Here is a 24,387-nt window from a genome sequence, read left to right on the forward strand (position 1 = left end):
GCTTTCAAATAATAAAGGTTTTTGTTAAAAAAAAAAGTAGATTTGTTTAAGGTTACGCGATAGTTAAAATCAAACTTGTTAATTTGATGCCACATGTATGCGTTTTTTAAAAAATGTGTCTAACTTCCGCTGACATCTAATAAAATATTTAAAAATTAGGTAAAATCTTATATATGGTGGTTGCAAAATAAATTATTTATTATTGACTAAAATTTATTAAAAAAAATTGTGCAAAAATATATATTACAAACACTTATTACATTGTACCTAAGCTACAACACAATTTGTATATAACTGAGTTCTTGTTAATAAGGATTGCATTCTCTGAGCGTAAACATGTTTACGTAAAAAATAAATAAATTAGTCTCATGACTAAATGCCGTTTCTTCAACAGTGTAAAATCTAAAATGAGTGATTTGATCGAATACACTGGCTCACTGCGTGTGAAAATTAAAGTCTTATATTTAAACCTAAAAACCAATAGAAAAAGAAAAGCCCAAGTGCCTCCTACAAAACCACGAACAAGCGAGTCCTTCTGTTTGGTCTCTGCAATTTGCGTTTATTCTTCCCCTCCGAATGCACCATATTCATATTTCCCCTTCAAATCCCTAATCCGCTTCCAATCCCAATGGAGGATTCCGAGGGAGTCCTCAGCTTCGATTTCGAGGGCGGCCTCGACGCCGCTCCCTCCTCCGCCGCCGCCGCCGTTCCCTCCGGCCCCCTCGTCCAGCACGACTCCTCCGCGGCAGCTTCCGCCGTGTCCAACGGAGGCCACGCCGCCCCCGCCCCGTCCACGGCGGACCCCGCCGGCGGCAACGTCCCGGGGCGGCGGAGCTTCCGGCAGACGGTTTGCCGGCACTGGCTGCGCAGCCTGTGCATGAAGGGCGACGCGTGCGGGTTCCTGCACCAGTACGACAAGGCGAGGATGCCGGTGTGCCGCTTCTTCAGGCTCTACGGAGAGTGCCGAGAACAGGATTGCGTCTATAAACACACCAATGAAGACATCAAGGAGTGTAACATGTAAGTGTGTGTATATATATGTATATGTTTGTCCCTGTTTAGATTTTGATGATTGATTTTCAGTCTTTTCGTTTTTTTTTGGTTGAGTTCGTACTTACATGTTGCTTGATATATGTACACTGCTACACTTGTAACTTTTGATTAGATGAATCGAGTGATGTTTTGTTATAGGTTTGATGGAGTATTGAAAAGTAGTGATTGTGCAAAGAGATTAAACTTTGAACAGACATTTTTAATTCTAGTTTCTACTTTCATTATGCATTGCATTCTAGCTGCTGGACTGTTTGTTTGGGATGATGACTTAAGCTTGTTTTCTGAGCGGTGTGTTGACTGGCCCATAATAGTTGGAGAAGCATTGTGACTTGACTGACTTCATTCAGGGGTTGTGAGGGAAGGAAGGGTGAGATTCTGTGGAGTTGTGTTGGGTGTTTGTGATATTTGGACTTTGGGAAATGAATTTTTTCAAAGAAGTTTCTACCTTATTTGTTATTGATGTAGCATTACTAATTACTTCTTGGCATCGTTGTTATGTTCGAGTAATGAAGTTTTACATGGAAGGATTTATTGGTTTGTTGTGCTTGGATTATGTGGGCAGTCCTCTATTCTGCCTTTCGGTGTTGTCTGGGAGGATTTGCTATTCTTTGGTTGTTTCATTTGTGTTATTAACCCCCCTCTTTTATCAAAGAAATTTTTTTCATTCTGATTATTTTGTAGTGTCTGACTTTAACTTCTTTACTCAAGTTAAGATTGTCAAATTGTATGCTTATAATTTTAAAACTTTTGCATCTGCAGGTACAAGTTGGGATTTTGTCCTAATGGACCTGATTGTCGATATAGGCATGCAAAATCTCCTGGACCTCCACCTCCTGTTGAAGAGGTTCTTCAAAAGATCCAACATTTATTTTCCTACAATTATAACTCATCCAACAAATTTTTCCAACAAAGAGGTGCTAGTTATAATCAACAAGCTGAAAAACCCCAGCTTCCTCAAGGAACTAATTCTACAAACCAAGGGGTGACTGGAAAACCATTACCAGCAGAGTCGGGAAATGCCCAGCCACAGCAACAAGTTCAGCAGTCCCAGCAGCAGGTTAACCAGAGCCAAATGCAAAATGTTGCTAATGGCCAGCCTAATCAAGCAAATAGAACTGCAACCCCTTTACCTCAAGGAATATCTAGGTGTGTTCAGGGTCCTGTGTTTTTCAATTGAGCTATGTAAAATCTGTTGAGTATGCTTACAGTTACATAAATACTATAAGCGAGGTACATATTTATGTATCTTTTGTTTGGGACATTATACCATTATTTGCCTCATGTTGCTAGTTTCTTTCAGTATTACTGCTACTTGACAGTCAACACATGCATTTCATGCTGTAAAATGTTGGCTGGTTACACACATATGCTTTAGTTTATTTCTTTCATTTTCTATTTTCTTTTACCACTGACTGACTTTGAACAATTTAAACTTAATTGGATGAATTTTACAAACTACTCATTCTATTTTCTAGTTCATCTTAGAAATATGATAACCAAACAGGCTAAGCATCAAGTTCTTCACTGCTGAATGTTAAAACTTTGCAGGCTACTAATTTTAATTACCTTTAAAAAAATTGATGGGCCGTTGACCCATCTATATATAACAAGAGAAAACATAAAGATGGGCCTAATAGTAGTGAAGGCTTGTGGTGTAAGAAAGTGAGGGTTGCATTTGAGACTTTTGGGGTTGTGAAGGTGGCCTTGGCTTGGAAGAGTGTGCCCTAGTATTCCTATTTTTCTCTTTGGTTCTATGTTGAAAAGAAGAGAAAGCAAGAGACATGACTGAAACTAAATCCGTGCATGTGGTGAGAGGGCTGAAGGGGACAAATAAGTTGGGATTAAAGGTGAGTTAGAAGTGTTTCCAACGGAGGTGGATTCTCTTGCGGGTTAGGTGACCCAATAAATATATCTGGTGGGGTATAGGCAATGTTGTCAAACTCGAGATTAGAAGGGAGGGGGGGTGTAAAAAGGTCACTACTCTGGGATTGTAACTCATCGTAAGATCCTCTCTAAAATGAAAAATTATATTTATGCACATATATACACATAAAAAGTAACAAATAAAATAACTCAACTCATAATATAAATCATAAAGATTAAGAACACAACATAGGAAATAGGCTAAAATAGAAGAAGAGCCAATAGGACAACACACACCAAACACCTGCCACACACCAGCCAACACCCAACGCGCACTAAAGTCCAAATAGCTCCAAGCACCTCAATGCGCAACAAATTAAAGGCCAAGTCTGTTGGTGTGAGCATGGATGACAACTAATGATGGCATCGACGACGACTGATGGCGATGGTAGTGTCGAGGGCAAACAATAGAGAGGAAGGGAGAGGCTGAAGAGGAAAGCACAAGTGTCTGTTTTGTGATTTCTTTGAACCCGATATGTATTTTTTTCTTTTTTGAACTAGGTCTACACACTGTTATTAAATAGAGGCCATGACGCCACCAGGAAGGAATGGCGTGGTGGATTTTTTTGCCAACCGCCATAGGCTATTTGTGAAGGGAGGCCTGCCATGGCGATGCCATAAGGCTCAATGGCAAGTTGATATGGCGAAATTTCGGCTTTTCACCATTGATAACACTGGGTCTAGATTGGCTAGACAAGAGAGAAGCTCGCTTTGCCAGACTCAAAGCTGATCGACAATCAAACAATTTTTTGCGGAAGCTTGCAATCCACAAACGATCTGCACAAGTAACGATCCCTTGTGTGAGTTAGCACGACAACCCACCAAAACTCGTAGTATTGAATGAGTTAGTGAGTTTACTCGTGATTTTGACAACATTGGGTATAGGTGACCGAAACAATAGAAGGAGGAAGGAAGGCAGCAATATACTCAGACTCCAAGGTGCAACTGAGAAAAGGAATAGACTTAAGTAAGGTAACATTCGTTGAGACTAGGTGATGACCAAGTGAAGGAGAATAACATTTATAACCCTTTTGAGACTAAGTAACCAAGGAAGACATACTTGTGAGAACGAATAGAAAGTTTATCAGGACTAGGACTAAGATTATGGACAAAACATGTTGACCCAAAGACACAAGGAGGTAAAGGGATTGGATAGGGAACCAAACAGGTTTGGGTTTGGGCTTAATATACACTATTTTGCCTATTTTACTAGTCAATGTGGGAACTCAAACATCTCTGCTCATGTCAAGAACTGGACATCAAAAGTCAGACTGATTTCAGCAAAGTTTTGGATAGGTTGCTTTTTCTACCGTTGATTTTGTGTTTGCAGAGAAGTTTTCTGTTGTAAGGAGCTGAACTTCATTCATTTTAGTTCAATACTGTCCAGATTTTTAGTCGTGACACCTTGAAGGTGAGAAGGAAGTTTTTTAATATATAAAAAGGTTTGACATGTTGAAAGGAAAATTTGTCAGAGCTCTCTGTTTTTTTACTTGTTTATTGAGTCGTGTCTATTACTGACATAAATATTTTTGGTGTTGGTTCTCTGTTTTTAGAGTGTAAACTAGCATTACCTGCTGCATGATTTTAATCAAGTGCCCATTACTAAACATGAGATTAATACAAATGTACTGGTCCAGAAGTTAAAAGATGGAGAAGTTTCCATGAGGTGTTTGGGTTCAAATTTTGAGTATTTAAACAAACCTATAAAGTATTGCTTCAGTTGAATCTCTATTTTCTCACCTGTATGAATTGCTCTAATATACTTCTCCACCAAAACATTAGGTATTTTATTGTTAAAAGTTGCAATCGTGAAAATTTGGAGTTATCTGTACAACAAGGAGTTTGGGCAACTCAAAGGAGCAATGAATCCAAACTAAATGAAGCATTTGACTCTGTGGAAAATGTGATATTAGTTTTCTCAGTCAACCGTACTAGACATTTCCAGGTATGTTTTGTATCAAGCCCCCCACTTGGCTAGGTTCTAAATTTTATGGATTTAGGCCAAGATCTCTTCACTATCCAATTGACTGTGGAAATGAAAATATTCAGCTTTACAGACTTACTACTGGCTCAATTCTTGGCTAAGAAATCCCTTGTCAATGTTAGTAACTAAAAAATAATCTTGAGAAGATTTCCTATTTAATATGGTGATTGAACCATGCTACCTGTCTGGCACTCATGTTTTAAATCTTCAATCCAGCCTCTTAATGTAAGTTACATCCATGAAAGTGTTGTTGGTACTGCTTTTAATGATTAGAAGCCTAAAAAATTTGATGTCAATCACAGGTAGTTTAATGTTGCATATTGTGCACTGTTTTTGGCCTTTTTATCTCTAAATTTTCAATGGCACATCAAGTTCTCTGCTGCTATCAATGCAATATACAAAAAGTATTGCCTTTTTGATTTGGAGACTTCTAGAAGTAGATCAATGATTGATTTTAGAAGCTGCTATGACCTATAATACTTTCTATATAAATCATGAGTATTTTGTTTAGCTTACAAACCAACAATAAAAATCACAGCTCTTCCTCTATCTAACAATTTTTTGTTTGTAGGTTTCTTTTGACATTTAATCAACCCCAATGTTCGTGTAGATGGTTTTTCTTATTTATCTATGCATTTGTTTATTTTTTAATGGAAACTTCTCATAACAGTCCTGTATAAGAATGCAAAGTAACTTGCTAACGTTGTCTTTAAATACCTGGGATAAGTTCATCGTACTGGATTAGTGGGAGAAACGGAGAGATAATTGATGCTTCTTCTTTGATTTTGTTGTGATGTTTAAATTTGATATTTTAGGCATGAAGAAATGCATTAACCCAACTAATTTTGTATTGTTGATTGATTTTTAATTGGTCTTCTGCTGACAATTTAATTCCACAAGAGGTATAGTCATATAATTTTCAAATCTGCATTATGTTTACCCTTTAGGTTACTTGAATTCATTAACATAATCAAATGCTGCCTGTCTGAACTTAACATTTTTTATTTATTATAAAATGAAAAAGAACCCTTAGATGGCTTTGCTGTGGTTGTGGCCAAGATCCTGAACTTGAAGGTATCTATGTTTTGGCAGGGTTGTGCAAAGATGACATCCAGAATTGGTGGTTCTGTTGCTGGGGGGAATTGGAAATATGCTCATGGAACTGCACATTATGGACGAAATTTCTCTGTTAAATGGTTGAAGGTATGAAATCTCTCCCAACAACTTCCATGAGTTTATTTATCTGACGGATAGTAATAGTGTCATAGGAGAAACCAAACACCCTGGAAGCAGACTTAAATAGGACCATAGCTAAAGGAAAACTAAAATTACAAACGTTGGAGAAATTTATTACCTTTTTGTGTTTTTAGTTACAATACAGTTTATAATATTTGGGACAGTCCCTTTGTCCTTTATGGTGAGCAGTTGCCCGTATAATTTGAGGAGAATCCTGATGACTCTTTTTAAAGTTAAGGGTGCAAGATGTTAGATTGTGTGGAGCAATGCCATCTATGTTGGAATGGAATTCGAGAGCTTACTTGAATCTGAATATTTTTATTGATGCAAGATGAATGATTTGAATACACACACACATGAGAATGGGATCAATAACAGAATCAATTCCTAATTGGATTTGAATCAACAAATTAAGGAAACTAGAAAGTAGGAACCTAGCAAAGAATAAATGAATATTTCATATTTACACTATTTGAATTTTGAATAATCCCTAAACTTATAGGGATTGGAGTCAACTAAGGAAAATAGGAAAAGATTAAAACATTATTACTCTTAGAATTTGTGCTTAGGGCCTAACTCAACCCCAAAAGTTAACTTAAGAGGTGTTGCCCCCCACTTATTTACACTATTTTGGGCATATCATTAGTTGATGTGGGATTTCCAATACACCCCTTCAGACTAATGATTGAACATTTTGAGTATGAAGTTTGCAAGACTTGACTAATACGAGTGGTCTGATAATGACCCAATAATGGGTGACTTGATAGGCCCAACAATAATTATTAGAATATGCTTTGATACCATCTTAGAATTTGAGCTTTTAGAATGTAACTCAGCCCCATAAAGTTGGCTTGTAAGGTGAGGATTGCCTAAGCTTTATAAGCACTTTGTGAGTTCCGTCAAAATTCCTTTACTTTTTCCTTTTTTATTTAACTGTTTATCCAATGAAAAGAAAACTATTGTTTTGTACATACTTTCGTAGAGAATAATTTTGTAACATATAGCATCACTCTTAGTTTAAACATTGATTTCAAAATAATTTTCTAAAGATGCTCACTGCTGTCACATCCTTGAAGAAGCTTTTCAATTGAGAAGCTGCTTCAATTATCTGTCTTCTAGCACCCATTGTTTTCATACTCTATCCAGATGCTGCAATTTAATTGTCCTAAGAGCTTTCAGATTTCTCCTCTTCCATTCCTCTTTCAAATGTTCAAACCTCCCATCAAATCAAGCATCCCATACCTAACCATTCTCTCGCTACAAATTGATCATCCATTGCCTTCCTTTATCAGTGAATATTATTGGACATCATTAATGGTTGTCCATTAGTTAGTTGGTTTGAGATTTTAGGATTGCTCAGTAGTTGAGAAGTAAGGTTCAACCTTTCTCCCAAAGTGAAGAAAAAGAAGTTTGGTGGGGTTATTCTGGTGGAAGTCAATTTTCTTATTTATTTTTCTTGGGTTGCTAAAGAGAAGGGAGAAAGAAGAAATCTTTCTCAAAATTTCAAATAACTCACTACACCTAAGCAGCCGTGAGCTGTCTAATTAACCAATAATATAATTTTCTTTTTCATTGTTTACTAGAGTTTCCTTTGTTAATGGTTTTGTGTCTTAGCTTCAGCTACTGGTAGAAATTTGTATACATGAACTAGCATTTGAAACTGCATAATGATATAAGGAAATCTTCTGTACATTAAATAATCTGTCTAATAACATTTCTTATTTGCAGTTATGTGAACTGTCATTCCACAAAACTCGCCATTTAAGGAATCCATACAATGAGAACTTACCAGTGAAGGTATTAAAGCTCGTTGATAGTTGTTTTCCTGCTTTACTCTTGACTTGGTACTCAACTCTTTTTCGAGTGGTTTTTATATAAAAGAAATTGTGTTTTGAAATCACTTCTTTCTTGAATATGTCATGGATTGAATCCATCTGGCTGTTGATGTGATCCTTTGTGAAAATGTTAGTTGGTCCACCTCTCCCTTAGCTATACTTTGAATTTTACCTTGTTTTCTTGTTTAAAATTTTTTATTTGCTACCTTGGTTCTTTTTAGTAGCCATTCTGCATCAACACTTATTAGGGAATCCTAGATCTACCAAACAGTTTTGTAAGGGAACTAGAGCAGGCTACCATGAGAGAGAAAATTTTCTTTCTAATATAAATAGGTGCAGTCTTATGTCACTTTTGACCATTGTAGGATATCATTATTAACTGCTTGGCATTTAACAAATGAGGGTTGATTTATATCTGGCCACAGCTGTCAGTCAGCAACATCATTCACCTTCCTAATGATGAGACACAATGTCTATTTCTTGCTACACTGGATGTATGCTGATTGTGGAAACTAAAATTAGGTATTAATCTTTAGGTTAAATTTTTATGGTGCTGTATTACAGAAAAGTGGTAATGATATATAACAAGACCAAGAAAAACCATTTTTTACAGGTCTTATGGCTGCTCAAGGCTATTTGAAGTTTTATTTTTGTGTAGATGTTGCATGTTCTGTATTGTGAAAATGGGATGTATTTTTAAATCATTGAGCCGTGTGTGCCCACATATTTTATCGCTATACATGTATTGGTTGTTTTTCTTGTTCTTTGTTATGTTTATTCACCAAATTGCACCTCTGATTCACTTTATGAGCTTTCACCTAACAGCTTAAGTTTGTTGGAGAGTTTGTTCGTGACAAGTACTAAATATTGTGCTTGTGCATGCAATTGCAGATAAGTAGAGATTGTCAGGAGCTGGAGCCCTCTATTGGAGAGCAGCTGGCATCCTTGCTTTATCTTGAGCCAGATAGTGAACTTATGGTATATTCTCCTTTGAGTCATCATCTTGCTTTGTGAATAAAAACTGATAAGCAATAATCATGATGTACAAATGGGAAAAAACCAAATTGTTCTGTTATGTTACTGTGAGAAATTGAGTGACTCTGGAATCTGGATTGATATGGTAATTGTTTTACTTGATATAAAATGGAACTTTCTTGCTAAGAAATTTTATACATGATTATTGGTTGGTCTCAACAAACTTATGTAGTTGAAAGTCCCTGAAAAGACACAGATATCATCATTAAGCTTGGTTCTAAGATGTTACAATAGTCACATGTTGTCTGAGCTGTCAACCTTCAGTATTGAACTGAGATGTTTTAAGAATTGGATTAATCCCAGCTCTCTTGTTTTTACAGGCTATCTCGGTTGCAGCCGAATCTAAACGGGAAGAAGAGAAAGCCAAGGGAGTGAATCCAGATAATGGAGGAGAAAATCCAGATATTGTACCATTTGAAGACAATGAAGAAGAGGAAGAAGAAGAGAGTGATGAAGAGGAGGAGAGCTTCAGTCATGGTGTAGGGCCAGCTGGCCAAGGCAGAGGTAGGGGAAGAGGTATGATGTGGCCGCCTCATATGCCTCTTGGGCGTGGAGCCCGACCCATGCCTGGAATGCAGGGCTTTAACCCTGTAATGATGGGTGATGGGTTATCGTATGGGCCTGTTGGTCCTGTTGGACCTGATGGCTTTGGTATGCCAGATCTTTTCGGTGTGGGACCCCGTGGTTTTGCTCCATATGGTCCTAGGTTCTCTGGTGATTTTGGAGGTCCCCCAGCAGCCATGATGTTTCGTGGGCGACCATCTCAACCTGGGATGTTTCCAAGTGGTGGGTTTGGGATGATGATGAATCCTGGACGTGGTCCTTTCATGGGTGGGATGGGGGTTGGAGGTGCAAATCCACCAAGAGGTGGTAGGCCAGTTAATATGCCTCCAATGTTTCCACCACCTCCACCGCTACCACAGAACGCAAACCGTGCTGCCAAAAGAGATCAAAGAACTGCTGATCGGAATGATAGGTTTGGTTCAGGATCCGAGCAGGGTAAGAGTCAAGACATGCTCAGTCAAAGTGGCGGACCTGATGATGACGCACAGTATCAACAAGGATACAAAGGGAACCAAGATGATCATCCTGCTGTGAACAACTTCAGGAATGATGATAGTGAAAGTGAGGACGAGGCACCTAGGAGGTCAAGACATGGAGAGGGGAAAAAGAAACACAAACTATAATCATTAGCTAGTTAATGCTTTCACCAAGCACGACATATTGATGATCAACTAACCTGGATGCCAGTTTCCAATGCTTTTTATTTTTGACAGATTTCTTTGTATGAGTTCTTTTCTCCCCCCCTCTCAAGAGACCCGGGGGCTGGGTTGCTTCAGAAAAGATTTAAAACTCTGTTCATCGATCATATAATTGTTACATATTGTTCATTGGACATTTAATGTTAATGTATCAGGATCAAAACGGTAATTTAGTATGCTCGGTAAATGTACACCTATGTATTTGTAAAGGGATCGTAACATTTGAGTTCTGAATGAAAAAGGTGGGATGATTCATACCTTGCAAGTTACAAAGCACGAAGTTTATGGCACCGGGTCACTGGTTAAGATTCAATGTGTCTGGATAAAGCAGTTGTCAACTGTTTTACCTCTTTAATTAAACCTAAATTTGATCGAGTCTTTAAATATCCTAACAGGGCTTTGTGGAAATTTCTCTAAAATCATACGAGAAGAATTTGAGATAAAAAAGAAAACCAATATGTCAACACAAGATATGCATGTGCTTGACCAACAAATCCTTTGTATGGTATTGAATTTGGTCTCTCTAAGTGAAGTCTGAGTTTTGATTCTTATACATAAAAAATTATAATTAGGAGAAATGATTCCTTAATGATTGTCATTAATAATAATAATAATAATAATAAATAAATAAATAAATGTAAATAAATAACGTGTGCTTGTGAATTAAAAAATGTAACTAGAAAAAAAAGGTTTAATATAATAGTTCAAAAACTTGGCTCAAAATAACTTAAAACAAAAAATTTCTCCTTGACGATGATAATAAATAAATAATCAAACAGTATTTATGTTCCTGTATCTCTCAAATAAATATGCATCCCCTCATCGCCTATTCTCCTGTACCACTACACAAACAAACAATGTATTTGAGTGAGTTCAAAACATTAAAAAATAAGAATAATAATATACTCGAGTAAGTTATCAATCTCTCGGGCAAAGGAAATTGTGGGCTCTTGTGTATGTTTGAAATTTTGGTGAATGAAATCTTTAAAACTAAGTTGTTCGTTGGCAATGCACCCACCTACCTGTCTTCTCCTATTCCTCGTTTTATCTACTATTTTCATTACAAGTAGATTGGATCAAATCAATTTAATTAGTATTTCTTTTACATGTACAATCGGAATCTAATGTGAAGCAAACTAGTGAACTTATTGGTTAAGTTCTTACACGTACAAGAGGTGGTATCCCCAAAACATAAATTGTACTTTTCTTCCAGGCATATAACTTTAAATTTATGTTAGCTAAAATTATCCCCCATTAATATTTTGTTTGTTTTATAAGATATCCACTTAAAGTAGTTCAATTTATCTATTAATTTACAGTTCCATTAGGAAGAAGGGATAGCTTAACAGCAAACCGAACTCTTGCAAATCAAAATCTTCCAGCACCCTTCTTCACATTGGATAAACTCAAAGCTGCCTTTGCTGTTCAAGGTCTCAACACCCTTGATTTAGTTACACTCTCAGGTATACATATATAGTCAAATTCATATTTACTAATATAGGCATATATAGATAAATTTCACCATAAAAATTTATAATAAATGAAATAAGAAGATAAAATGAATTAATTAAGCTTCTCATATAAACTAATTTAAGGTGCATCAATGGATTTCATCTTATGAATTAATTTAAGAAGAGGTAAAATAAATTGAACTTCTCGCATCAACTTATGTACTTAAATTTTATATATAGAAGCTCTTTGCATTCGACTTCTACAAAAATCAAGGCGCATCGATCAATGTAGAGGTTTATCTGATCTAAAGAGAAAAATGTACAATTACACAACATGTAGTAAGCCTAATTTCAAACTATGTTTGACATATATACAGGTGGTCATACGTTTGGAAGAGCTCGTTGCAGTACATTCATTAACCGATTATACAACTTCAACAACACTGGAAACCCTGGTCCAACTCTGAACACAACTTACTTAGAACTATTGCGTGCGAGATGCCCCCAGAATGCAACTGAGAATAACCTCACCAGTTTGGACCTGACCACACCTGATCAATTTGACAACAGATACTACTCCAATCTTCAGCAGCTAAATGGCTTGCTTCAGAGTGACCAAGAACTTTTCTCCACTCCTGGTGCTGATACTATTCCCATTGTCAACAGCTTCATCAGTAACCAGAATACTTTCTTTGCCAACTTTAGAGTTTCAATGATAAAAATGGGTAATATTGGAGTTCTGACTGGGGATGAAGGAGAAATTCGCTCGCAATGTAATTTTGTGAATTACTGATGCTAATATGTGAAAGGAGTTATTATAGTACTACATCTTGTTCCATTTTGTTTCCTTTTATGGTGGGTTTTTTGCTTATGGCGTTAGCGTCTGGTGTTTCTTGTTGATGTGGGCCAGCCTTTTTTTCATTTCTTCTACTACCTGTGTTGACTCTTTGTGTTGGTGCTGAACTTTTGCATTCATTCTTTGTTCTTTGGTTTATCGGCATTTACTTTCTTTCTGCTCCTCCAATTTTACTTTCTGCACTTTTTTAAGCTTCCAAAACACTTAATTCAAGAAAGACATTTCCAGAATGTAAAAATTTATATTCTGGAAAGACATTTTCGAAATGTAATTTTACATTTCAGATTAAGTGTAAGGAAGTGTTGGAAGTATTCCCTAGTTTACTGGCATGTCTATCTTTTATATCATGAAATCACTATTAAAGTTTCCACTTTTGACAGTGTATGAGCGAAAATTATAATATATAACACTTAAATGGAGTATCAAAATAGTATACATATTTTCTATTATTAAATAAATCATATATATCATAAAACCAAACTATCAACTTATTTTAAAATGTAGGAACCCAAAGATTATGTTAAATTTGGAGGATCAAAAGTGTAATTAAGTCATTTTTTAATTATACTAATAATTAAATGAACACATTTCTGACAAACGTGTTTTGAATGTAATCTAAAACTTTTCAAATTTTCAAAAAATATTAGTTGAAAATAATGAACAAAACATGTTTGAGAGACGACTTAGAGGTTAGCAAACTTCCTCTTGTGTATAAGTTGGCACCACGATGGATGAAGGGGGAAGAAGATTCTCACCATTTTTTTAAAAAAAATGGATGAAATCTCAGCTCTTGTTTAATTTTAATATATAAAATATTGGAAAAATATGTATGAATTGTAAGATATTTAATCTGGACACTCCACTTTATTTATTTTTTCTTAAAGTGGAAAGGATCCGTGATGGAAGAAAGTAAAACGAATTTTAAAAATCAGAACTCAAACAAGACTTTGGCTTAATTTGTAAGTCCTTTAGCATATAGTATATGTTGCAGCTGAATTGCATGTCTATTTAAAAACAAGTAGAATACATGAGGGATCTATAATTTTAAAAATGAGAGACAGAGAGAGAGAGCAATCAGAGAGATCAGAGGGATAATACCCAAGAAAAAAGAAAGAAAGAAAAGTATTCAACATTAGTTAACATTGAATGGGTTATATTAATTAACTTGAATTTAAATTCTGTTAGAAGTAACAATGACTTATAGTACAAACTGATTAGGGTAGTAGCATTAAATTGAGAGTAATCAACTAAAGCTTATAGTGGTAGTAACAAAAAAGTTTAATGCATGTATACATTCTCATTCTAAGAGGATTTTATATTAACATACGAAATAATTTTTTATCATATTATTATTTATTATGATAATTTTTTTATTAATTAAAATTTAAATAATAAATAACTATAGTAGCATAAAAAACTATTATAATATTATAAAATATCAATATAAAACATGCACGGTCAACTCCAAGTAATTAAGTTCTAAACCAAATCCTTGCTTCGTGCTAAGTGCTACGTGTTAGATCAAAGCTGCCCGTATGCTAAATAAAAGGGCTTAGTTAAAGAAAGCCTCATAAATAATAATGTTAAAGAATTAAAATTAAAATATATAGCTTGGATCGTTTCTCTTGTCGTTTCACTAATTTCCTATTGTAATATTAATTGTTTCCCATTTTTTTAACATGTCATAAGGAAATCTGTATAATAAACGTGGGGTGCAACAATCTTAATATGTTGTTATTAGCGCAGTGTTCCACACATATTACAGAATTTTACGTGTAATCTACTAGCAGTATTGGATTAATACTACTTTTAGTACTTTCTACTCTATCTTACACGGATCTTGTCTTAGATCATCGTGCTTCCCATCGCGCTAACCAGAGAATCTGTACATATAAATCCCAGACATAGACAAATATGGCTTGAAATTCTATACAGAAATGCAATATATAATAAATGGTTAATCTTGTTTTTTTCCCTCATTTTTTTCGAGTTTTTACTTTTAATTCCTAAACAAAAAATTAATGAATATTCCTAATCCCTGAAATTTATGCTCGTTAACATTTTTTGTCTATCCCGTTAAGTGTTGTCATTAATGAAAGACGTGACTGTAACTATGAGTGTTACGTGTTAATTTTTTGTCACGGTTTATTTTGTGGCAGTTTAACCACTAGAAAATTTTAGTGGACAAGTTTGAAAAACATTTAACATTTTTTTTGTCATTAAAAATTGTCAAAAATTACTTCACCAGAAATTTAACAAGAAATAGACCATTAAAATAGGTGAGCGAGTCACCTGACCCGTTCAAATTAATAAAAAAATGCAACAAAAAAAAAAACGATTTACATCGGGTCAATAAAAAAATGCTTAATATAACATCGATCATTTTCTTCTTTTTTTTCTTAAAAAAGTAAGAAAAAACCTAAATTATTTGCCATGTTCTTTTTTGTTCCAAATATAAACTTGTTATTATTAATCAATGTTTATGTATATTGTTAAAACTTCAACTTAAGTATTACAACATATTTTATTTGAACGTTTATATGTACTCTAGATGCTAATTAGAACCTATAGACTACGTTATGTTTTTAACTTTTAGTATTATAAGGTTATAATATGATGTTTTATAAATATTATTTTATATATTATTTGATTGTTATCGGTATTTTATTAAAACCAATTTGATACTGGTTGAATCATTGAATTTTAAATTATTGTTTTGACTGGTTTAATGATAAGTGTAATTTCGAAAACATTTGTAGTTTTTTACTAATAAAAAATTTAGTGTCAAGAAGTACGGTACTTATTTCATTTATAATTAATTTGCATGATGTTATATTATTCAACATTTACTATTTGTTTAAAATTCATTAAACTTTATTGTTAATTTTGTATGGCGTTATCAAATTTAAATAGTGAAATTTTTTCTCATATTTTAATAATTATTTTAATGAACATTTTATTTAAAATTGAACCTTCCATATCTTATGTGGATTAGTCTAATCCAACGTCAATAAGACGTTAATTACATTCTCAGTAAAATTTTAGAAACAAGATTGAAGTTGTCTCATATATATATATATATTATGTAACTACTTATCGACAACTCCCTTTTTTTATTATTAATCCATACTCTCATTTTTTTATACAAAAAAAAACATAAAACAAACATTTACTTAAAAATGTTAAAAGTTGTTAAAGAGATGTAGTGAAAAAAACCAATCCAAATACAACCGACAATTAGTTTTTTAAATATAGAAGTTTCCTATTTATAATTAATGTGTCAACTATTTTTTTTTTTAATGGAAAGAAGCAGCCAAAGCCGCCATGTATCAACTTATAATTTAGAGTTGTTTTCTCTTGTCCTTTCGATACCTCATCTGTTGTTTACCACAACATATAATAGTTAGACTTTTATAATTATATGGTCACTAGGATATACATATAGTCACTACCGGAAAATAGTGCTACTATCATGGTTATTTTAAGTGATTTTTGATCGTCAGTTGTATCTAACGTTATAAAATCTATTTTCATTTTTATGATAATTCTAAAAAACTGTATTAGAAAGTTATCCTTTTAATATTTAAAATGATATTCTTTTAAGACGATTTTATTTTAAAAATCGTTTTAAAATGTGTTTTCTTTTTATTTTAAGATAGTTTTTTAAAAAATTGCATCTTAAAAAATTGACTTTTTAAGATGATTTTTGGAAAATCATATTTGAATTCTCGTTTTTTAAAAAAAATAAAAAAATTTAAAGATTCTAAAATGATTTTTCAAATAACTATCTTAAAATCTACACTTTCTAAGACGATTTTTCAAATGAAAATCTTAAAATGTCTTTTTAAAAAAAAGTTAAAAAAGTTAAAAATATTATTTTTGTTATAGATATAATAAAAGTAATATTATTAAAAAATATATAGATATAATAAAATATCAAAAATATTATTTTCTTTATATTTTTAAACAATAAATAAAATAAAAAAAGATTATTATAAGAAAAAATTAATAAAACAAATAAAAGCATGATCAGGTGAAGTAAAAAGAGAAAAAAAATGAATTAACTTCCCTCTTCCATTTTGTTTTTTCAGCTCATTATGTTATTTCCAAAATTGCATTCATGTTTTTATAAATAAAAATATTTCTTCTCATGTTTAAGATAGTGATAAATACAATATTTATTTATTGGAAAGGTTATTAAATTAAAAAATTTTCCATTAATAAAATAATCTTATAAAAAATATAAATATATTTTCTTTTAATTATAAATAAATTGTTTTCATATTTACTTTACTTTATTTTTACGTATGTCCTGAAGGAAGTAAATTTAAATCATGGCAACTTCTATCTAAAAGAAAAACTCAAATAAGGGAAAGTTTAAAAAGTAGAATAAATAGTTAGACAGAAGATGTTCCACTAAGTAAACAGTTAGACAAAAGATAAGAAGCATATGCTTGTTCTATTAGAAATCCAGCTAAACCAATAAGATGCAAATTAGCCGATTGATCAGTCTAATGCTGATAACTACTACAGGACCCCACCTGAGTTAAGAAATAATTAAGTTGCAAAACATTCTAATGCTGACTTCAACATTCACTAATAAGCATAAAAAATTATTAATTTCTTTTAATTATAAAATTGTCACATTGTCGTTAGGAGGATTTCTGGTAAAAAATGAATTTTTTAATAATGAATAAAGCAATTATGCTATTATTAATTATTATTGGAGAGGGGGAGGGCTCTAATCCAAATCAACACAGACATTATAATAAAGTATAAAAACCTTAAATGTGTTACCGATTTATGAATATAGTGAAGATATCTTTGCTTTACATATGGTATCAAGCAGAACAGCTAGCTCTATTTTTTTGGCATATTCTCTCGTGCACTAGAGAATATACATGGTTGCGTACGTTGGCATATATAACAAATTTGTCGTGGACAAACGACTGAATAGTCATTTCAGTATGTATTAAACGACTGATTAATTTATATTTGTATGTTTTTATCATAAAAATAAGTTAAAAATAAAATTTAGTATATTTTTTTTATCTAATGCATAAGTTATCTAAAATTGTTTCAATTCAGAATTAGTTTTAGACTAATAATTAATTATGAACTATTCTTCCATGTGAAATTAAGCATCTCAAAAATAATCTAAAATCAATTTTCTAACCTAAAATCAATTACTTAGATATATTCTAATTTACTATTAACGTTTACTTTTATTACACTTGTAACTTTTAAAGAAATATTTTTTTTAATAATTTAATAAAATATTATTTAGATTAAAATATGCCCGGTAATATATTAAAAAAATTTATTTTATCAATTGAAGAAAATTAATTTCTAAAGAAATTGAATAGTTGATTTTGTATGGAAAGGATTTTTTTTAAAACATATTCCATATTATTAATAATGTGTTTTTTTTGTCTAAAATCTTAAGTACTTTTTAGCCGAACTTCGCTATCAATAGGGGTGGCAAAGGGACAAGTTAGGCCTCTTCTTAAAATGAATCCAACTAAATTTAGTCCATTTCTATAAATTAAGAGTAAATTCGGTTGGATTAAAAAGTTTTCCTTTTAAAATAAATAAATAAAAATTTGTGTTTACTGTAACCCATTATTATTTTTGTAGTTTCTTTTAAAAATAAGTTAAAGTTTAATGTTTCTGATATTTGCTTTTAAAGTCAATTGTGGATGCATTTGATATTTTAAGCGTTGAATGTTTTGATAGATTAATCAATATATAATTGTTATAATTATGTTTTTATAATTAAATTCATGTTTTTTCTTTCTAATTTTGTTTATTTTTTTGGTCAACTCATGGATCATTCTTTTAAGTTTTTTTTTCTTAAAAAGTTTCGACAAGCTAACCTAATTTAACCCGCAATTCACCTATATAGGATTATTGAGTTGGGAAAATCCTAATTTATTATCAAAATGAGTTTAATCTAACTTAACAAAATATTTTGACAAGTTAAAAAATGTTGAATTAGTCTATTTAACTACCATATCAGCATGTGGTAGGAGCATTACAATATTGAATATTACATGACTATTTCTTCAATTCATATATCAAAAAAGAAGTCTCAGTTGTCCAAGTTATCTGTATGAAGCAAGCAACTTACCACGTGATGTCCTTTTCTGCAGACAAAAGTCAGCTCTTGTACGAACTGCCTAGAGTTAATATCCATATCTCTACGATGAGAAAGTTAAATTGTATTCATCGGCTACATTTATAGAGCATATGCTCTAAATATTGTTTTGATTTTTAAAAAATCACCAATTTTATTTAAATTTAGTAAAAAAATTAAAGAAAAAACAAAGAAATAATATTTGTCAATTAGGTATTCATACTTTTCTCTTGGTTCATGACTTGCAAATGTTTTATTTAGTTATAAAATATATCATGGTTACTACTTAATTTAAATAATCATTCTATTAAACAAAATATTTTTTTTTGGGTGCAAATAGCATTTATCCTTTTTTAAAGATAATTTTGCTCAAATCAAATACTTACATGTCAATTGATTTACCCATTGGATGGTAAACAGAACAATAATTTTGATGGCCACTTGCATAGAATATATAAAACTTGCTAAACCCAATCTACCTTCCAAATTTGACTCTTCAACGTTCACGTTCTTTGATAAAATGAGTTAACTTTGAGATATATTAATTTTAAGTAAAAAGTAAAGATCGACAAGCTTATTTTTTATTTCATACCACATGTTTTACTTTATATTGTTATAAATGGCTTCACCTGATGTTTAAAGTTGGCAATAATGACTATACCAGAAAGTAAGCAGCGGTTGAACAAATAATGCAAGAGAAGACCAAGAGAAATCCATGGAAAAAACATCGAAATAAATGGGTGGAAAAATTTGAAAACTCCATAGACTAAACCATAACTGGTTATTATTAGAGCTTGCAAAGCACGACTTACTTTATATACAACACTACTAATGCTTTGTTGAATAACATACTCCCACCATGCCATTTGGAGCAAATAATTAATGACGTAAATGCCAAGAAAATTTAGATTGTGAAAACAAATCCTGGTCGTGCCGCCCACGTGTCACCTCATCAGGACCACTTGATTTTATTATATTATTAATTCATATACGAATATATATATATATATATATATATATATATATATATATATATATATATATATATATATATATATATAGGAATACTAAACTTTATTCGATTTTGTGCCAATCAGCAATAGCGGGCTTCGCTTTTATAGGGTCCACACATGACACTAGCACTAGCTACGCACTGCAACAGACTTGGTAATATTTTAAGGAAAATTGTTATATTCATAAAATATTTTTATTAGATGGACTTTGTTTTTATTAAATACCAGTATACGACTTACTGATTATTTTTAAATTAGTGAAATTCAGAAAATATTAATTAATAAAAAATACTATTAGTGTTGAATATATTATTAGCACCTACACTCCTCGAATTTTCCATTAAAAAAAACACTCCTCAAATTTCAAACCAAAATTAATAATCAATAATACACAATTTTTATTAAAAACAATGTATTATATTGTATATAAAATATTTTTTCTATTTATAAATACATACAAATATAAAATATTACATGTAAATAAATATTTTTATAAAAAAAATTGAAATTTCGTTAGCTTTAATGCTTAAAAAAGTTAAAATTTAGGAACTGAAAGAGTTTTAAGGAAAATTGTTATATTCATAAAATATTTTTATTAGATGGACTTTGTTTTTATTAAAAATCATGTAATATATATATTCTCGTGTCTTTTGTAGCTTTCGTTGAATATGTTTAAATTACTTTAGCCCATTTTTTGTTATCTTTTTCTCATGGAGTGTTTTATTAATCTCTTCTTGTACAAGAGAGAGGAGAAAAATATATATAAAAGAAAAATGATAGATGTAAATAAAAAGAAAACTAAACGAGATAAAGACAATACGAAAGAGAGAGTGAAGCATCGTTTCAAATTATTCGTCCGTAGCCGACGGGAACATGCAATATCCATTATGGTGAATTGGGTCTATAAATAAAGGCTGGTCAAGTGTGGCAAAAACAAAGAACAAGGCAGAGAGAGAGAAAAATGAAGTCTTTCCATCTCACAGTGACAGCTTTGTGCTGTGTAGTGGTTGTGCTTGGAGTGCTTCCACTCTCCCTAGATGCACAACTAGATCCCTCCTTTTACAGAGACACTTGTCCCAGGGTTCACTCCATTGTTCGTGAAGTCGTCAGGAACGTTTCAAAGAAAGATCCCCGTATGCTTGCTAGTCTCATTAGACTTCACTTTCATGACTGCTTTGTTCAAGTACGTTTACTCATCATCATTTTTAACTAAGTTTCAAGTGACTTCTTCACTTTTATTATTTCTTTTAAGTTTTATCTGCTAATCATATAATATGTATGTGTATTTGTCTATCCCTTGCAAGTAATTTTCAAGGGAATAAACAACAAAAATATCTATATCAATGGGTCATACATAACTAAATTTGACCGTGCACTTTAGCCACATGTCTTTGTTTTAGCAAGATATACGTGAAAATCATACACTATAAGATATCAGAAAATACCACCATTTCCCTGATCTTAAAGGACAGGTCTTTTGGAGGCCTCCACTCACCACTTCTAATAAATAATAGTATTATGCATGATGCAATGCATGATGCATGGGACCACTTTCATTCTCAACCATTGGTGCTTTGAAGGGTTTAATTTATGGAGGGAGTACTGGTGGGCTATGTTATATAACCTCCTTTTCCGTATGATTCAATCTCATCTCATTATGACCTCCTTTTTTTTCATGATTCTTAAGAATATTTATAACGTTTGATTCCCGGGCATTCATAGAGAGAAAAACAAAGATAAACGTAATAAGTGAAATGATAGGATTAAAAAAATAACATAAGAGAAGAATAAAGTATGAAAAAGTGTCAGATGAGATTTTCATAATGGACAAGCTAGTTTCCAAAATTAAAAGCTCCAAATTTTTTCTTTTTTTACTTTTCCTCACTAATTTTATAATATTTTTTTTACAATATTTCTTTCTCTGTCTTACTTCACTGTATCATTTATTTTATATTCCACTTTTCTTCTTTTCGATCCATATTGTGAAAATTATTAAGAATTACATCACTTATTCTTTACCTATATATTATTTTGAACCCTCTGTCATTGTTTTGTTTTTTTTTTTGTTTGAATAAATATAGTTAAAGAAAAAAGAGTGATGTACTATCAGTGTAAAAAGTCTTCAAGTAATTAAAGCAGTAATTTATGGTTGAATAATATATAAATATTAAACTCATAGTTGAAAATTAAAATAGTAAAATTCAATTATCTTCACGTCAAGGAATGTCATCTTCTGTGAGAACATGTTCCCTTTTTCAATCACTCTAAAATCTGATCAATCAGAAGTTGATTTACCAATTGATGTCGATCGATCATATATGTAGTTGTTGAGAATGAACAAGAAATATGAATTGATTATGTTATTGATTTTTGTGGCATGCTACAGGGATGTGATGCATCAGTTTTGTTGAACAACACTGCCACCATAGAGAGCGAGCAACAAGCTCTGCCAAACAACAACTCACTAAGAGGTTTGGATGTTGTGAACGACATTAAGACAGCAGTGGAAAAGGCTTGTCCCGGCGTGGTTTCTTGTGCTGATATTCTTACCCTTGCATCCGAAATATCTTCTGTTCTGGTATAAATTAATGCTATCTCTTATTCATTTTGCTTCTGTGCTGAGAATAAAATCACATTATATATATGTTTCAATGTTTGACAAATATTTAATTTCGAGAGTAGAGTTTAGATAGAATCATTATCATAAAGTATACTAACCAAAAGGTTGCAATCAATTAGAAATGATATGTCTAAGGTGGTTTCTGAGTTACTCCTTCTAATCATATTTAAATGCCATCATGATCTTTTTCTAACATTGATTATTACATAGCTCAAAGTCTATATTATTATTAGTCATGTTCAATTAAGAACACCTTTTACTTTATTGGTCTTAAAATGATACTATATCTTACAAGTATGTATTAATATAGGGTGGTGGTCCTGATTGGAAAGTTCCATTGGGAAGAAGAGATAGTTTAACAGCAAACCGAAACCTTGCAAATCAAAACCTTCCAGCTCCATTCTTCAACCTATCTCGACTTAAATCTGCCTTTGCTGTTCAAGGTCTTGACACCACTGATCTAGTTGCACTCTCAGGTAAGAATTTTTTTCCCAATTAAATTCATCCTATATGTTGCAACAATTAAAATAATAAGAATAATAAATAAGGAATTTCTTGAAATTCAGGGTAAGGTAATATATTAGATTCAAAGGGATATATTATTAATGAAACCATAAATTAACATTACTCTAGGAAAAAGAAAGTCCATGATGGATTGATTAGTATATGATTCACACAAGATTCAATTTCAGGTGCTCATACATTCGGCAGAGCTCACTGCAATTTCATTCTTGACCGATTGTACAATTTCAGTGGAACTGGCAAACCTGATCCAACTCTTGACACAACTTACTTACAACAATTGCGCCAAATATGCCCCAATGGTGGACCTAACAACCTTGTCAATTTTGACCCTGTCACTCCTGATAAAATTGACAGGGTCTACTTCTCCAATCTTCAGGTTAAGAAGGGCTTGCTTCAGAGTGATCAAGAGCTGTTCTCGACACCTGGTGCCGATACCATCCCCATTGTCAACAGGTTCAGCAGTGACCAGAAAGTTTTCTTTGACGCCTTTGAGGCTTCAATGATTAAGATGGGTAACATTGGTGTGCTCACTGGGAAGAAAGGAGAAATCAGAAAACATTGTAACTTTGTTAACAAGAAATCTGTTGAAGTTGATATTGCTAGTGTGGCCTCAGAAGAATCATCAACAGAGGGTATGGTTACCTCAATCTAAATGGATTAGGATGAATAGTTTTCACTTAAAATGGTGTGATTAGAGACCACAAATAAAGAAGCTATAGGCACATTCATGCCATGTGCCCGCCACTACTTGTTGTGTACTGTGTTTGTGTTACACTTTCTTTTTTTAATTTTGAATCATGCAGTGTTCATAACCAATTTCTTACTGAGCCCCAAGTTTTGAAAAAGATCCTGAGACTAAAATATTATCAATCATGTGTATATTAATGTGGCATAACTAAAAAGGTAAGCTATTGAAAAAGTAGCAGGCAATATTTTATTTATAATGAACCATTATTAATTTATGATTAATTAGTTAAGTGTTTCATTAACTATAAATTATATTTTTCCATTAATTGGGCTTATATATAGACCAGATTGTCATGCATCTAATAGTGATACCAGCTTAAAAGAAATCTTCATAGGTGGACCTACATTTTCTTTTTCTTTATATAAGAGAAATGACCGAAATATTTCATCTGGATTTTTTCAAAAAAATAATAATTAACTGTTAGTTCGCATTTAATCCAAAATGTTTCCTTGACCATTCACTTCATGTGTAAAAAAGAAGAATAAGCTATTGTTAAGTTTAGTTCACTAATTATATACTTCGAATTTTATAATTATTATAATTAAAAATAAATCTCAACAAGAAATAATCCTTTGATATATATATATATATATATATATATATATATATATATATATATAGATATAATCCGTAAAAATCAAAGATAAGATACTAAAGAGTTTAAAATAATTTATCTCTATGTTCAACCTATTTGGTATATATAATCATTT

General features: G+C 32.2%; 3 protein-coding genes across 3 annotated transcripts; all 3 read left to right on the forward strand.

Annotated features, from left to right (window-relative positions):
* The first annotated feature begins 473 nt into the window (after positions 1 to 473).
* LOC100802826 (30-kDa cleavage and polyadenylation specificity factor 30) lies at positions 474 to 10,583 on the forward strand. Its single transcript, XM_003546199.5, has 7 exons — positions 474 to 1,020; positions 1,813 to 2,199; positions 4,759 to 4,921; positions 6,053 to 6,163; positions 7,925 to 7,993; positions 8,923 to 9,009; positions 9,387 to 10,583. The coding sequence occupies exons 1-7, from the start codon at positions 629 to 631 to the stop codon at positions 10,251 to 10,253; spliced, it is 2,076 nt and encodes a 691-aa protein (XP_003546247.1). The 5' UTR covers positions 474 to 628; the 3' UTR covers positions 10,254 to 10,583.
* Positions 10,584 to 11,643: 1,060 nt separating this feature from the next.
* LOC100788891 (peroxidase 54) lies at positions 11,644 to 14,806 on the forward strand (the record flags this gene model as incomplete). The annotated part of the gene is made up of 4 exons (XM_006598287.3): positions 11,644 to 11,791; positions 12,157 to 12,567; positions 14,204 to 14,253; positions 14,795 to 14,806. Coding segments are annotated over 4 exons (621 nt in total), but the record flags the coding sequence as incomplete, so codon positions are not given.
* Positions 14,807 to 20,719: 5,913 nt separating this feature from the next.
* On the forward strand, positions 20,720 to 23,745 carry LOC547499 (peroxidase). The gene is made up of 4 exons (NM_001250448.2): positions 20,720 to 20,967; positions 22,171 to 22,362; positions 22,715 to 22,880; positions 23,097 to 23,745. The coding sequence occupies exons 1-4, from the start codon at positions 20,746 to 20,748 to the stop codon at positions 23,579 to 23,581; spliced, it is 1,065 nt and encodes a 354-aa protein (NP_001237377.2). The 5' UTR covers positions 20,720 to 20,745; the 3' UTR covers positions 23,582 to 23,745.
* Positions 23,746 to 24,387: the final 642 nt, after the last annotated feature.

This window comes from Glycine max, chromosome 15 (genome assembly GCF_000004515.6).
Source record: "Glycine max cultivar Williams 82 chromosome 15, Glycine_max_v4.0, whole genome shotgun sequence".
In the NCBI taxonomy this organism is placed as follows: Eukaryota; Viridiplantae; Streptophyta; class Magnoliopsida; order Fabales; family Fabaceae; genus Glycine; species Glycine max.

Bases quoted from the DNA above. Each gene is read 5' to 3' on its own strand.
- LOC547499 (NM_001250448.2), top strand. From the start codon at position 20,746: ATGAAGTCTTTCCATCTCACAGTGACAGCTTTGTGCTGTGTAGTGGTT. The intron at 22,363-22,714 runs GTATAAATTAAT...GTATTAATATAG, and splicing joins CCGAAATATCTTCTGTTCTG to GGTGGTGGTCCTGATTGGAA. The intron at 22,881-23,096 runs GTAAGAATTTTT...ATTCAATTTCAG, and splicing joins TGATCTAGTTGCACTCTCAG to GTGCTCATACATTCGGCAGA.
- LOC100802826 (XM_003546199.5), top strand. From the start codon at position 629: ATGGAGGATTCCGAGGGAGTCCTCAGCTTCGATTTCGAGGGCGGCCTC. The intron at 2,200-4,758 runs GTGTGTTCAGGG...CCAAAACATTAG, and splicing joins TTACCTCAAGGAATATCTAG to GTATTTTATTGTTAAAAGTT. The intron at 9,010-9,386 runs GTATATTCTCCT...TTGTTTTTACAG, and splicing joins AGCCAGATAGTGAACTTATG to GCTATCTCGGTTGCAGCCGA.